The 15145-nt window shown below is 36.2% G+C and overlaps 1 protein-coding gene across 1 annotated transcript in view; it reads left to right on the top strand.

The window, feature by feature from the left end:
• The window catches only part of LOC135750053 (tyrosine-protein phosphatase non-receptor type 14-like), a 51000-nt gene that overhangs the window by 25499 nt on the left and 10356 nt on the right, over window positions 1-15145 (top strand). Inside the window, exons 5-14 of the mRNA XM_065268831.2 lie at window positions 1723-1790; window positions 1953-2023; window positions 2138-2225; window positions 4365-4453; window positions 4596-4683; window positions 6869-6951; window positions 7498-7546; window positions 8351-8402; window positions 8501-9813; window positions 9984-10181. Of these exons, the coding sequence (XP_065124903.1) occupies window positions 1723-1790; window positions 1953-2023; window positions 2138-2225; window positions 4365-4453; window positions 4596-4683; window positions 6869-6951; window positions 7498-7546; window positions 8351-8402; window positions 8501-9813; window positions 9984-10181 (2099 nt within the window). The remainder of the gene's footprint in view (window positions 1-1722; window positions 1791-1952; window positions 2024-2137; window positions 2226-4364; window positions 4454-4595; window positions 4684-6868; window positions 6952-7497; window positions 7547-8350; window positions 8403-8500; window positions 9814-9983; window positions 10182-15145) is intronic.

Below are 15145 nucleotides of genomic sequence, written 5' to 3'. Positions count from 1 at the left end.
ATACAGAGGTTTTAAACATTCAAGGTTTCAAAACCACTAAAATGGTCTGTGATACCGTCTCCAAGGTATGAGCTTTGTTTATACAAAATTCATTAAATCATTAAGTCATGTGATTGATTTGATGTTTACATTTAATATCCATTACGAAAATATTATATATTTTTTGAAAGCATATTATAATTTAAAGGCTTTATTTTTACCTGGCATTTGAAAATAACACATTTTAGTGTTGTAGTGGCAATACCACTGTGAAACCGTGGTATTTTTGCTAAAGGTTATCATACCGCCAGAATCTTATACCGGTCCATGCCTAATTGTGATTAGGACTAATTTCTTACAACGAAAACGTCATTTTACAGCTTGAGAGAGAGAGAACATGCACTTGTGTTTGAGAACAGCGTGAACGAGTTGGCCTATAAGTATTTGTATGTTTTTTTTTAATTATTTATGCATGTATTTAAAGTGTGGTTCAGTTTCTTCATTTTTACACTTTGACTTTCATCATTAGCATCTTTAGTGATTTTGCATGTTTTGTGGAAAGATGTGAATCTTGACAAAAAAGCTTGCATGCCCTTAAGGAGTTTTGCAGCGTTACTGTCTGTACGTTCACATCGCCGCTGCCGAGAGCTTCAAAAAAAGCTCTAACTGCCCTGCCAACGACGCTATAGAAAAAGATTTGTGGACTTCTATTGGTTTCCGCCTTCTGATTGGTTGATGCTGAACAATGTCATTTCTCATTCAAATAAAGATGACCTGATTTCAATTCTCCTTGACGCTCACACCATCCAAAACTCGCCGTGCCGGTGCTCGCCGGAGCTCACTGCCGGCTTTCATTGGAAATTAATGACTTCCTCGGCCAATGGAAAAACGCCAATGATGTCTGGCACTTTTCCGCTCAGAATGCTTCTGCAAAAAGCCTTCAACACAGATAAACAGCATGCATAACACTCACTGCCCATAGAAAACCATTCAAAAAAAGCGCCTGCCATTGCCGAAAATGCATTCTATGTGATCCGCCCCTAACACAGTCAAATTTGTTAAATATTCATTGGCATTAAAGTAAAGCTACTGAACCTAAACATAAAAGCCTGATAATAAATTATAATTTACAAGAAAACATGTTATCTAAACTCTCTTTATATAATGTTTTATACCTGTTTCATGAGTTCGCATTAACATGTAATCAATAAGGAATGAGATAAAGCATATTTGGCGTGTTGTCCAAGGGGCGGGCCCCGAGTTTGGAATTTTAGCCCAAACCCAGAGTACTCTCCCCTCTCTTAAACTGGGATAGATGAAAGTAGCTGAGAGTGAGGTGATGGGGTGGAGGAGAAATTCTGCAAAAACGGGACAGAGATGAGGCACTTCTTTGCGCTGATTGGTTGGATCACATGACCATGCTCCTCCCGAACTTACTTTAATAAACCTCATTATGATAAGTAATTTGTTGTAAATTTTCTTTATTCCTTCATAGTTATATTTAAAAGAGTCGCTTTTATCCAATGAACTAAAAATATTTGAATAGTAGTCAGCTTTATAATGATTTTGCCAGCACGACCCTTGAAGAGTGCCATCTCTGTTTCAATGACATTTGTATATATCCAGATTTATTACAAATCTGTACGCAGGAAATAATATATTTATATATTGCTTGAATGCACTTTAGATAAAAGTGTCTGCCAAGTGCATAAAAGTTTTGGTGGTTTTGTATTTCTCTTCTAGCTGACTTTGGAGATTATACTCAGTTTGTGTCCCAAGATTTTCTCAGGGAATACGTTCTCTTCCCAGTGGTAAGTATGTGTGTTTTATTGACACCAGGGTTGTCACTCAGAGGTTTACGTGATTTGAAGTCTGGCCCAGAGTTTTTGGGGCCCGAATTACACAAATGTTTCCCTAAAGCCTAAATCCCAACCTGTTTTCTTTTGTATTTTTATCACCGTCTCTGTCTGTAGAGCTGGCCTCATGTTGATAAGATGTTGGAGGAATGGACACCGACTGTAGCAGAGGAACACAAGAGTCACTGGTCTCTATTCATAACACATTTAAAGATCTGTTTGTATGTTAATATGGTTGTGGGTTAATCTGGTTGTATGTTTATATGCTCATCAGTTTGTATGTCGATCTGGTTGTGTTTTAGTCACATGACCAGAGCAGAGGCGGCACATCTGTACATTAAGGAGGTGGAGAAGTTGGACGGCTTTGGTCAGGAAAGCTTTTCTGCTAAAGTAAGTGTGGATATTCTTGTGTGAATGAAAGCAATTTTACTTGTATAGCACTTATAATAAAACATAAGCAAATGTGGAAATGTGCAGTTGTTGCATTAAGGATCTGCTCCTTCATGAGAAACTACTATGGTATTCATTTTTAGAAATAAGGGTCCTAATATGTACCATTTTGGTCACTTTGAGGAACCAATATGCACCTTTTAGGTACAAAAGTGTACTTTTTAAAAGGTGCCTCCCTTTTGTATCCTCTTTTACTGTTTTTCTGAGAGTGTATAGTAAAGCAGAAGAATGTTTTTTTTTTGTGTGTGACAAATTGATTGCTATTTAAATTGCCATCGTTATACCGCAAACTATAATGGTTAAAGTCTGCCTACTGTGAGCCAATAGTAAATGTGTTGTTTGTTGTTATTGTAATACAACCTTGGTTATTCATGGTTAAACCTGAATATCAGCATGGTTATTGTGTGCGGCCCAAGCCAGAAAGTGCATCAGTTAATCACTCAGCTCCAGGGTTTTTTGGATTCAGTTCAGTAACAAAAATCCAGCATATTTATACCCACCTGTAACAGAAAGAAAGATACTGTACAATATAAATATGTTTAATTAATATAAATATGCTAAAGTTTCATAATCGAATAATTATTTAAGTTTGATTTCACATTGATTTTAATCATTGACATGATCTTACTCAGTCAATATTAAAGATATCAAGGTTATATTCACAGATTGTTTATTACATTATGTAGGATAATTATATGTTGAAAACAATAACACACAAAATAAGGACTTTAGCTGGATTTTCATTATTTTCTGATTAAATATCTGTCTACAATGTGGTGTCATATGAAATAATTTTTGTCTAATTTTGATGCACAATAAGTGATATATGTCTAAGTGTAATAGACATAAACCTAGCATTATCTGGAAATCAATAAGCTCTCACTTTACAAACTCATTCATGCTGTTTTTAAATAGTTCACTTACCTAAATCAGTATTCAATTTATTAAGTTCTGTCAGGACTTGGTTGATCTGTTGGTTAGCATGAGTAAAGCGTCTCTTACGCACGCACACATGCACTTTGTGAGAATTACTATAACTAAACGTGTCAGAATAAATATGAAACAGGGGAAGCTGGAAGAATTGTGAGGAATGCAGACGCTGTTTTTACAATTGGAATAGTGATTGACAGGACCATACGATCAGTCTCCTTTCAAGCTAACTTTAACCATTTTATTGTGGGAAAATTGATTTTTACACACAAGCTCTGAGCATCCGAGTCATTTCGAGTCAGACCCAAAAGACTGAATCAGTGAGTTCTACTAAATTGATTGAATATAAAAATATGAAAAATAACATATTTACTGCTGTTATTACACACATTGTTTTAGAGAACAATGAGAAAGGGATCACATCTCTACCAGAAATACTTTAACTTTTTTATGTTATTGTAAACAATTAAATTTAGTGATGCACAGATGTATCGGCCGCCAATATTTATCGGACGATTTTTGATGAATTTGAAACCATCGGCATATCGGCAGTAGCACCAGAAAGGCCAATACCGATTGTTTATTCATTAACTGCATAAAGAAATCCATTATATGTAAAAAACGAGTTAATGTTGTTAATAAAATAAATGCTGAATAGCAAAAACCACCTTTGAAGGTTGTCATGCTGTCTTATTATATTTGTTTTAGCTTAATTTGTGCCTCTCTTATTATGTTGGTCAGTTGAATGTTAATTAGATCCAATCCATGTTCAGTAAAAATAATTTGATGCAGAAATAAACTAGCTAATAGACCAACTGTATAGTATTGTACACAAGTGTTTAATATCGGCATCGGTATCGGCCAGAAGTTGTCTGTTTAAATCGGTATCGGCCCAAAAAAATCCTATCGGTGCATCCCTAATTAAATTAAAAATTTTCACAATTTCAGTTGATTCATGTGATTTCAGTCTTTTTTAAATGTTAAAAACAACCCAGACATTTTTGTTAGTTTATATAAACATCTAAACCCTTGTTGTGTTAGAAGCCCAGATTCAGGCCTTTGGAGTTTTCCCTGAATCCAATGAACGTGATCCTTCATGAATTTCTCTGATTAAACTCATAATTGCGTTTCTGTGTGTTGTGTTTTTAGGATAACTACACCAATGACATCATCATAGGCATGTCCTTCATCGGTGTGTTTGTCAAACACATAAACGGCAGATCTATCATGCTCCACCGGTAAGGCATCACATCATTTACCTGCTAAACAGATTTCCTAATACTATCGTCAGTGCTAGACATCCGTTAATGTCATAATTACAAAGACACTGTTAGGTTTAGCATAATTAACGTTAGATTAACGCTGATTTTCTTGATCTAGATGGAAAGATATCGGCACTATTGGACACAACAAATCAGCCATCACTGTGGAGATAACCAGCAGAGATGACACCATCATGTTTCATGTGGTCAGTACTGCATCTACAGAGTAACACAACAGGCTTTATTCATGAAACACAAACACAAAAGATTAGCACATCATTTGTTATGCCTGTCTTACTTGAATTGTCGCATTTGTGAAAATTTTCACAATCAAATGTTGCATAGGAGGATGTTTTTGCTATTTGAGTTATTTTATTAAATGTGCAAATACGCACACTCTTGACAACTTTCTTTACTTAATAGAAACAATAGAATTCAAGATTGACTTATTTAACAGTTTTTGTTAAATCCATTGTTAAAGGATTAGTCAATTTTCTTTAAAAAAATCCAGATAATTTACTCACAACCATGTCATCCAAAATATTGATGTCTTTCTTTGTGCAGTCAAGAGGAAATTGTTTTTTTTGAGGAAAACATTCCAGGATTTTTCTAATTTTAATGGACACCAACACGTTGTCAGGGGTGTGGCTGGAAACGAACCCAAACACAGATGTCGTCGGAAAACTGAATTTTATTTTATAAACAGGAGAAAACAAAAACCCACGATGGGGCAAAAACCAACAGAAACAAGATTTGCAAAAACACTGGCAGGACTAGACTAAACTGTATTTAACACAGACAAGGAACAAGACAAAACTAGATTAACACTCAACTATAAACTTGACTACTTAGCGACTAAAACAGGACAGGAACAAAGCAGTACGATAAAAGACAGAACAAAGAGCACAAGGACTTTAAGTAGGGACAGAATAATGAGGGGAACAGGTGACAATGATCACAGGTAAGGGAGCGGGTAAAAAGTGACGAGACACAGGAAATACGTGGTCTAGTTTAATGAGAACAGACCACGCATTCCCCACACAAAACATTGTACTGTCAGAACCCTGCCATGCTGGACTAAATACTAAAACAGGGCAAGGTCCTGGCAGGATCCTGATACACGTAACACTTAACAGTTTCTTTTTTGTCATTTTTGACGCGAAAAAATAAAAAAATATGCACTTTAAACCTCAACTTCTCGTCTATATCCGGTCCTGTGATGCGCCAGAGCGACCTCACACAATACGTCATCACGTCAATAGGTCACGGATGACGTATCGAAACTACACCCAAGTGTTTAAACGTGTGGAGAAAGAGGACCGTTCCGACGTTGTTGTATGTCGAATGATATTAATTAATGTCTTTGTGTCAGTTTATTGTTTAATGGTCCACAAATGTGCGTTTCATATATGTAACACTTGACCTTTCTATGTCACTACGCAATTACGTGAGGTCGTGCTGGCGCGTCAGGAAGAAGAGAAGTTGTGGTTTAAAAATGCATATTTTTTATTTTTCTTGTCAAAAATGACAATCGTTTCGCTAGATAAGACCCTTATGCCTCGTTTGGGATCGTTTATAGTCTTTTGAAACTCCGTTGAAAAAAACTGTTAAGTGTTGAGTTAAGTATTAAATGTTGGGCTCTATTAAAGTCCATTAAAATGAGAAAAATCCTGCAATGTTTTCCTCAAAAAACATAATTTCTTCACCACTGAACAAAGAAAGACATCAACATTTTGGATGACATGGTCGTGAGTAAATTATCTGGATTTTTTTAAGAAAATTGACTAATCCTTTAACAATTTTTAATCTTTTGCAAAGTGACATTTCCATATAAATCGTCACCACTGCAATGTAAAAAAACCAACAACAGCATTATCATTATGGTACCTTTTGTGTTTATATTTATAATTCCCATTGTGGTAATTCTGTTATTATTTTATTTTATTGCAAGCATATTTTGCAGCTTCTAAAGGGCATTACCAAATGTATAACCTTTAAACAAACCCACTTGAAAAATACTGTAGTACACTTTAGTATTTACAGTGGTAAATTATAATATAGTGATTACTACTGTATATTACAGTAATCTGTATTATTTACTAAGTAAACTGATAAACTGTTGTAAATAATGTAATATACTTGCATAATTAATATGGTACATTTCAAAAGCACTGTAATATCTTGACATTTTACTACAGTGTACTGTTGTTAATACTTAAGTATACTACGTTATTTTTCATGTAGGAAATTTACAACTGACACTGATTATCTTTTACAAAAATGAATTGTAGATGTTTATCTGTCTTCTGATTATTCTGTTTAGCCGTTTTATTACTGTTTTGCTTCAGTTTTATTATAATTATGATTTTGTCTGGGTGCTTCGCACTTTAGGACGATATGGAAATGGCCAAGTACATTGCGCGCCTTTTTACTGCCAGACACAAGTTCTACAAACAGAACAAGATTTTTACAACGTGAGTCTCAATCAAAACAACTTTTTGCTTATTTCTCTTTACAGTCACTGTCAATAAATCTGTTGAGTGAAGTAGATACTATTCTTTATATTGTTCTCCATGTAATCTCTCCAATAAGATCAAACCTGAATTTAAAACGTTCGAATGTGATCCATTGTAAGGCTGTTCTCAGAATAAACAAGCATATTATGCTATTTCGGCATTCACGTTCAGGGTGGATGTCGTACTACAGGCCCGGTACTAGGCTTGCTGGACTGGGGGCAGTCAGGAATTTTGGGCAACCATAACACAATGAAAAATATATATAAAAAACTGATCTGAAGGTTTTGCTTTATTGATTTCCCTAAACAGAAAAAGCATAATTCATATTCTGTGTCTTGTCGGTAAAAACAGAGGGAATAAAAGGCAATAGGAAACTTTTTCTGAAGTCACTGTGTTTTTACGGGATCAAATGAAGATGATAGTACACACTGATGTTTGTGCTGCCCCCTGTGGGCTACGAGACTCCATTGCATTAAACTGTGAAATATTTGGTGTTTCCCGCAGGCCTGCACGATCTCCTGTGCCACCCAGAAGACACACCTGGAACAGATCGGTATGAGTCTCAATATCACCTCATGACAAACAAACAATAAAATGCCTCCAAAGCAAACTGGAAGAAAATAAACATAACCATGGTGTAGATTCAGGGTTGTTGCGTGTACGTGTGGGAGGGTTTGAATATATGTTTGGTTTATAAAAAAATTTGGAAAATCATTGCGGGTAGTACAACATAAACATGGAAACACTTTATATGTCCTTATAAACCCCGTGGTATACAAGCAAGCTAAATATTGTGTTATTTATTTTTTTTGTTTAAAAATGTCAAAGGTTTGTGGGATTTGCATCAAAATGTCTGTGAGGTTTAGGGGTGGAATTAGGGGACAAAAAATGAGAATAACTCAAGTGGAAAATCCCTGTAAACCAGAAGGCATATGTGTGTTTTTTTTATGCACTGTTGCTCTTACTGTAGTCTATGTTGAGATTTGACATACAACAGAATGAAGTAGATCTCACATTCGGAAAATGCTTTGACTGTATCAAATACTTTTAGCAATTTCAAACATACTTTATCTGGTCTTGATTTTGTTTTCAAAGTGTACTAAAACAAATGTTCGTGCTATTTTTCACATATTTTACATTATTGCAGCATAATAATGAACGAATAATTAAACGACTCAAATTAGAAAGTAGAAAACAACTGAATATAAATAAAATTAACTTAAGGAATCATAAACACCTTATCTGTGTGAAAGTTGTGTGAAGTCAACCAATCCAGCTTTAGCTTCGCAGATCAAAATCCAGCTCTACTTGGATGTTTGTATGCTAACGTTTATTTAATTTTTTTTCAATTTTGCAGTCAAAGGCGTCTTCATATACAGACCACTATCAGGACAGACAGGGCTCTCAAGGTAAGATTCAATCGATCTGGATAACCACATCACACAGTGACCAACACATCTATGATTAACTTATAGATGTTTAATTCTGTGTCATTTTCTCTCCACAGACAGTATATTTCACGATGACCCATACTGTAAATCTGAAAGCAGCCTTGACCGATGTCCCGTAGAGTACAGTTATCCAAATGGCTCCGTTCACAATGGCAGCATGTGCAGCACTTCAAGCATTAGCTCGCTTAGTCGCTCCCAGACGTTTCTTCATTCCTCTCCCATGTCATCCAGTCTCTGCATTCCTGGCAGCGAACTGATGCGTCCCGACTACATCCCCAGCCACCGTCACTCCGCCATCATCGCTCCCTCCTACCGGCCCACCCCCGAATACGATGCCGTTATGCGTCAAAAGCGGCGCGTCTTTGCGGCCTCACCCAGCGGCACATGTCACAGCCAATCGCTGCGCAGCCTGAACATTACCAACACGCACGTGTACCAGCAGCCACAGGTTTTAGTCTACAGTCAGCCGGAGATTAGGAAACGTGGATTGTATGTTGGGCCGAACGGGACGGGAGTACCTTCTCACCCTCCATTCAGACAACACACGGGACCTCTGCCCTCCCACTCCGTACCCTGTCCTGGTCATCCGTCGGTAGGTGGAGGAAATGCTATCTCGCACACAGTCAGCACCCCTGAACTTGCAAACACTAAGCAGCAAGCCGTGAACGGAAGAACGGAAGAGTCTAATTACATCACGACAGCCACGAATATGCTAAGGAATTATCTTTCGCGGCCACCTCCTCCCTATCCAGCGTTCCGTCCGGCAACCAGTACCCCGGACCTGGCCGGTCACAGGCAGCGCTGCGCTGGTAACTCCAGTCCCGAACTCGTCCCCAGAAAAGTCCCACTATCTGTTAAAACATTCCAGCCGGACAGTTCGACAGTAATGCACCAGTCACTGCAAGAGGTCAGCGAACCGCTCATGATGGCCAAGCACTGTGCCGCAGTCAGAAAGCGTCACAGTGTTGAAGTGGTTGGCGGTCACCGGTTCACAGAGAGCCTCATGAAAGGTGGACACGCCCCTCTCCCCCGCAGAAACACGGTGCGAGAGCAAGTCCGGCCTACTCATCAGCAAGCCGCACATCCTCCTGCAAAGGCCAAAGAGGTTCCCGTGCAGAAAAAGTCACCCCCGTCGGGTCAGTCCGTGTACCAGCATGAGAAAACCCTCTCCAATGCCACCATGTTTATCCACAGCAGTGAGAGTGAGGAGGAGGATGCTTTGGATCTGGATGTTCAGATTCCAGGTCTGAATGAGGATATTAGTGCGCAATATCAGGCAGCTCTGGCCAACATTCCCAACAAACCCCCACCGGAGTATCCAGGATCCCGTCAGACCGGCAGCAGTACTGGACTGAGACACCTCAACCAGGTACAGCCAAAATGCAATTTGACATTTATGTTTAACATTATATTAATTTTCAGCTGTATGTACAGTATTCACGGTGCGGGACACTTCGGTGTTTTAAGATGTTAACTCATCACCATATAGATTTTTTACTTTTTTATAGAAGTAAGTTTTTAATAAAATGATGTCTTCAGGATGGTGGTCATGGGACTGCTGATGTTCAGAGCGGAGGTGTTGTGGATCAGGCGGGTCTCAGCGCTACCATATCTGTGTCTGAACCTGACTTAACCAGTGTGAAGGAGCGAGTGAGGAAAGAGCCGGTGAAAGAACGACCCGTCTCTGAGATGTTCTCCATTGAGGACAGCATTGTGGAGAGAGAAATCGCTCAGAGGGTAAGACACATCCACCCGCTGCAAGAAGTTACTCATTTAGTTATTTATAGCAACTGCAAGCTTTAGCTTATTAAATTTACCGTAAAATCAATTTGTTCAACTCAAACAAACACCAGGATCAACCAGTCCAAGCGCATTTTAGGGGCTGTTTATAAAATTTTCAACCGTAAACAGGAAAGTAGGCCTGTAGCGACGCTTCAGCACAGCTCGCCACACGCACGTGTGAGACCAAAACATTAAACATTTAATTTAAGGCCCAAAAAATGAATGACCACATTCGTCTAATATCCTCATCCGCTAGTGGCCCGTCCCATGTCAAAAAACCCCGTCTCTGTAGGCAGCCTGGGCTCTGAGATCTGCACACAAAAACAATTGGTTTCACCAACCACTCAAAACCAAAATAAAGTTTTCCAACCAATCACCGACAGGGGGTGGCTGTTGTTAGGTAGAAAAAGCCAGTGTCAAACCTCACAACAGTCACACTATGTCGGTGATTGGAATGTCTTTAAAATGATGTAAGTGAAGTCGTACATTGCTAATACTACATGATTTCAGCGTATATAGGCTGGAAGTGTGTATAGTAATTTTCTTGTGGACTGAATAAAGTCTACGATTGGCATTTCTTTTTACAACAAAACCCAGCACCGTGCTTTAATTCTTGACGTGATCTTTATAGGCTTCTGTATGATTGTTAACTGGACTGGATTGCACATTGATCTTGAAAGCGCGACGCGCACGTGCAAAGCCAAACGACTTCATGTTTGCGTCTTTTTTGCTTAAACGGAAAAATGCTCATATGTCAAGATAGTTGTCTTTGTGATTTTCATTGTAAACATGTGGTTACTGTAAATCTTAAACGAATAAACGTTTTATTGCATTCGGTCTTATAATAAGCATAATCTGTCTCTGTCATTAAAGTTAATTAAATATAAAAAAAGAAAACGTTTGTATCTTCGTAAATTAAGATTAATCCATATTTACTTTAAAAAAAAATTGCCAAACATCCTTTGTGTTGAGCTCTGCTATTTGAAATAAGTTTAAGGTTTATCATGGAGTTTAAATTTTCTTGATCTTTTGCTTCATTACAGGGATAGTTCACACAAAATTAAAATTCTGAAAAATGTACGAATTTCTTTTTTCTGATGTACACAAAATAAGATATTTTGATAAAAGATGGTAAGCACACAGATGATTGTAACCATTGACTTCCATAGTAGGAATAAAAACAACATGATGGAATTTAATGGATATAGCATTAATTGTGTGCTTACCATCATTTATCCAAATATCTTATTTTGAGTTTATCAAAAATAAAATAAACTTATACAGGTTTAGAACATAACACTTGCCTGAAATCACTGATACAACGTTTAAAGTATATAATTAAGAATGTTTTTGGCATTTATTTGAGATACATTATGGTTTTTATTAATCAAGCAAAAGAAAGTAATCCTTAGATTAATAGTCCAATTAAATCTTTAAGTCTTTAAATTAGTCGAAAAATAATCGCCCAATTAATCGTTTCATAAATAGTCGTTTACCCCAGCCCTACAGGAAGGTTATGCGGTTCGGCAAAATGCCGTTTTGGGTGTCCTGAAAATGCAAACTTTTGAAGACGGGTTTCAAAATGCACGTTTTTGATAACAACACTTGTTGTAAACTACATAAACATGAATCTGTGATAATGGTGACGTCATGTGAATGTGTTAATTCAGTCTATAGGCATGCTTGTATCAGGGTTCCCACAGGTCCTTAAAATCCTTGAAAGTTTGTGAATCTGGGGGAAATAATTCAAGGCCCTGGGATGTTTTTGAAAGTATACATACCTGTACAATAGATACAGGTCATTGAAAGTGCTTGCATCTATTTTATGCAAGACTTAGCTATGCTGCAGCTATAAATCAACATTATAAGCGAGCATATTAATAATATAACGTATAGAAGAGGGTGCTAAGTTAAGCCAATGATGTCATTTTTACTGCATGCATTTGGCACAGCAATGTGGGGTTAACCCCACAAATGCAGGGGTCAACCTGCTTCGCAGCACGGTTTTATAACCCTGGGTTAATTTCAGGTATAACCCGCTTCTAAATTACAAGTGTGAAACGCTCCTTAACCCACCCTTACGAAAAAGAAGTTTATTGAAGTGTGCTATAAGTATTCTTCTTTTAAACTTAAAATAAGAAAGTATACTTTTAGTTTACTTTTTATGTACTTCTCTAAAATGTACTTTAGGTACTTCTCAGAAATATACTTAAATTGTACTAAAGTATACTTGACCTATACTGACCGAAATGTCTAAGTATATTTGGCCTATACTTGTTTACTGACATATACTTAAAAGTATAAAGTAAAAATGCAACAACGAAAGCTACATCAAGAAAGCTGCAAAAAGCCATATGAATAGCCCTGGTGAAAAATACATATACTTTATTGTATTTCAAGTATATTTAACTTTGCAATAGTACATTACAAATATACTTTGATAGAAATGTACCATATTTGAATATATTGAAAGTATGCTTACAACATATTTGCTTACAATTAAACTTTTAACATATTTCAAAATAATTATAATTTAGTATATTTTCTAAAAGTATACTTTAAAAAAATATACTTGGAGTTAAAGTTCTGTGCAATTTTTGAAAGTATACTAATTTGAACTTATTTTCAAAGTTTATTTTAGGTATACGTTATCTGTTAAAGTTATCATTATAATAATGCACTGACACTGACAGCATATTTATAAAATACATCATTTAGCATCCTTTAGAAACAGTATATTTTAAGTAAATTTTGAAAGTATATGTAGTGTACAAATGTATATTATCTTTATGGAGACTCTTTAGTGTTAGTAAAGTAGTAAGTTATTAATTTTGTGCTGCAGGTATACTTGCAAGTATTCTTTTACTATACTTTTAGTTAACTAGTGTACTCATACTGAAAGTGTACATGCAAGTGTTCTGTTGGTGTACTTTTAGTAAACTAGTAAGTTACTAATTGTGTGCTGCAGGTATACTTGCAAGTTTTCTTTTACTATACTTTTAGTTAACTAGTAGTTTACTACTCAACTTTACTTTAAGTGAACTAAACATCATACTATAAATATAAATATATTGCACTTAAAGTACAATACAATGTTCCGGTGTATTAATTTTTTTACTTGTACCTTTTAATTGTACTTTCAGTTTGAAGCTAAATCTTTCGTATGGTATCAGTGAGCTAATCAAACAAAAATTATAAATACAAAAATTATATATATATATATATATATATATATATATATATATATATATATATATATATATATATATATATATATATATATATATATATATATATATATATATATATATATATATATATATATATATATATATATATATATATAATGGGACACTACAGTTGGACACTGTAGAAATTGTGAGTAAAAAAGGAATGGAATAATTTACAAATCTCATAAACTTATATTTTATTCACAATAGAATATAGACTATCTCTGCCCATCTTGACTTCTGAGAGACACAAGCGCACTTTTTATACCCAATCATGTTGCCAATTAAGTTGCAAATTGGTCCTTTAGTTGTTCCTTATATGTACATTTAACTTTTATACTCTTATTGCTACCTGTCCCAACTTTTTGGGAATGTGTAGCTCTCATGAAATCCAAAATGAGCCAATATTTGGCATGACATTTCAAAATGTCTCACTTTCAACATTTGATATGTTATCTATATTCTATTGTGAATAAAATATAAGTTTATGAGATTTGTAAATTATTCCATTCCTTTTTTACTCACAATTTCTACAGTGTCCCAACTTTTTCTGATTTGAGGTTGTATATATATATATGGCTGAACCCCCTGAATATTAACTTTCGTTCTGGACTCCATTTCCCATAATCCCGCATGCCTGGACTGATTAGTCTGCCACCTGAAACTCATTGGACAGCCTATATAAACTCTAGGGATGCGCCGATACCACTTTTTTGGAATACGAGTACGAGTACTTGCATTTCAGTACTTGCCGATACCGATACCGAGTACTTAATAAAAAACATGATTTAAATTTACAGGTAACAGCTTTAGTCATATAATTTAACAAAAAAACAAGGGACTAGTTTTCCACTTTGTTGTAAACTCAGCCTCTTTGGACAACACAAGAGGCATTAACCCCTTACACGCCGCTCAAACAGAGACATTTCTCAGACCGTGGTATCGATCCCTGGTATCGGGGGACTTTTAACGAGTACGAGTACTTTAGAAAATGTGGTATCGAGGCCGATACCCGATACCAGTATCGGTATCGCTGCATCTCTAATAAACTCTCTGGAAACATTCAGTCTGAGCGGTTTGCCTGCCTGCTAATCTATCTGTATTTATTAATCTTGATCTAGTTTATGAGTACTGTATGTTTGTTGCCTGCCCTGACCCTTTTGCCTGTTTCATGACTACGAGATTTGCCTGCCTTACATTGCTGTGTTTGCTGTTGTTTAACCTTGCCTGTTGGAATATGAGTGTGTTTAATAAAAACCTGCAGATGGATCCTCAGTGTCAAAGTGCTTTGTTACACAAGCAGTATACAATAAGTAACCTACTAGTTTACTAAGAGTACACTAACAGAACACTTGCATGTACACTTTCAGTATATGACTAGTAAACTACTAGTTAACTGAAAGTATATTAAAAGAACACTTGGAAGTATACCTGCAGCACACAATAAGTAACCTACTAGTTTACTAAGAGTACACTAACAGAACATTTGCATGCACACTTGAAGTATAAGTCTAGAAAACTACTAGTATACTCATGAGTTCACTTGCAGTACAAATGAAAAACTAATTGTGCACTAGTTGTACACTTAAAGTTGACTACTCTTACACTTATAGTACACTTAGAAGTATACTTCTATATACTAAAAGTGGGCCAATTTAGTCCCAAGCGGTATTCAAGCAGTACACTTAC

Source organism: Paramisgurnus dabryanus, chromosome 12, assembly GCF_030506205.2.
Source record: "Paramisgurnus dabryanus chromosome 12, PD_genome_1.1, whole genome shotgun sequence".
Taxonomy (NCBI): domain Eukaryota; kingdom Metazoa; phylum Chordata; class Actinopteri; order Cypriniformes; family Cobitidae; genus Paramisgurnus; species Paramisgurnus dabryanus.
This window is presented reverse-complemented; position numbering and strand designations above follow the sequence as displayed.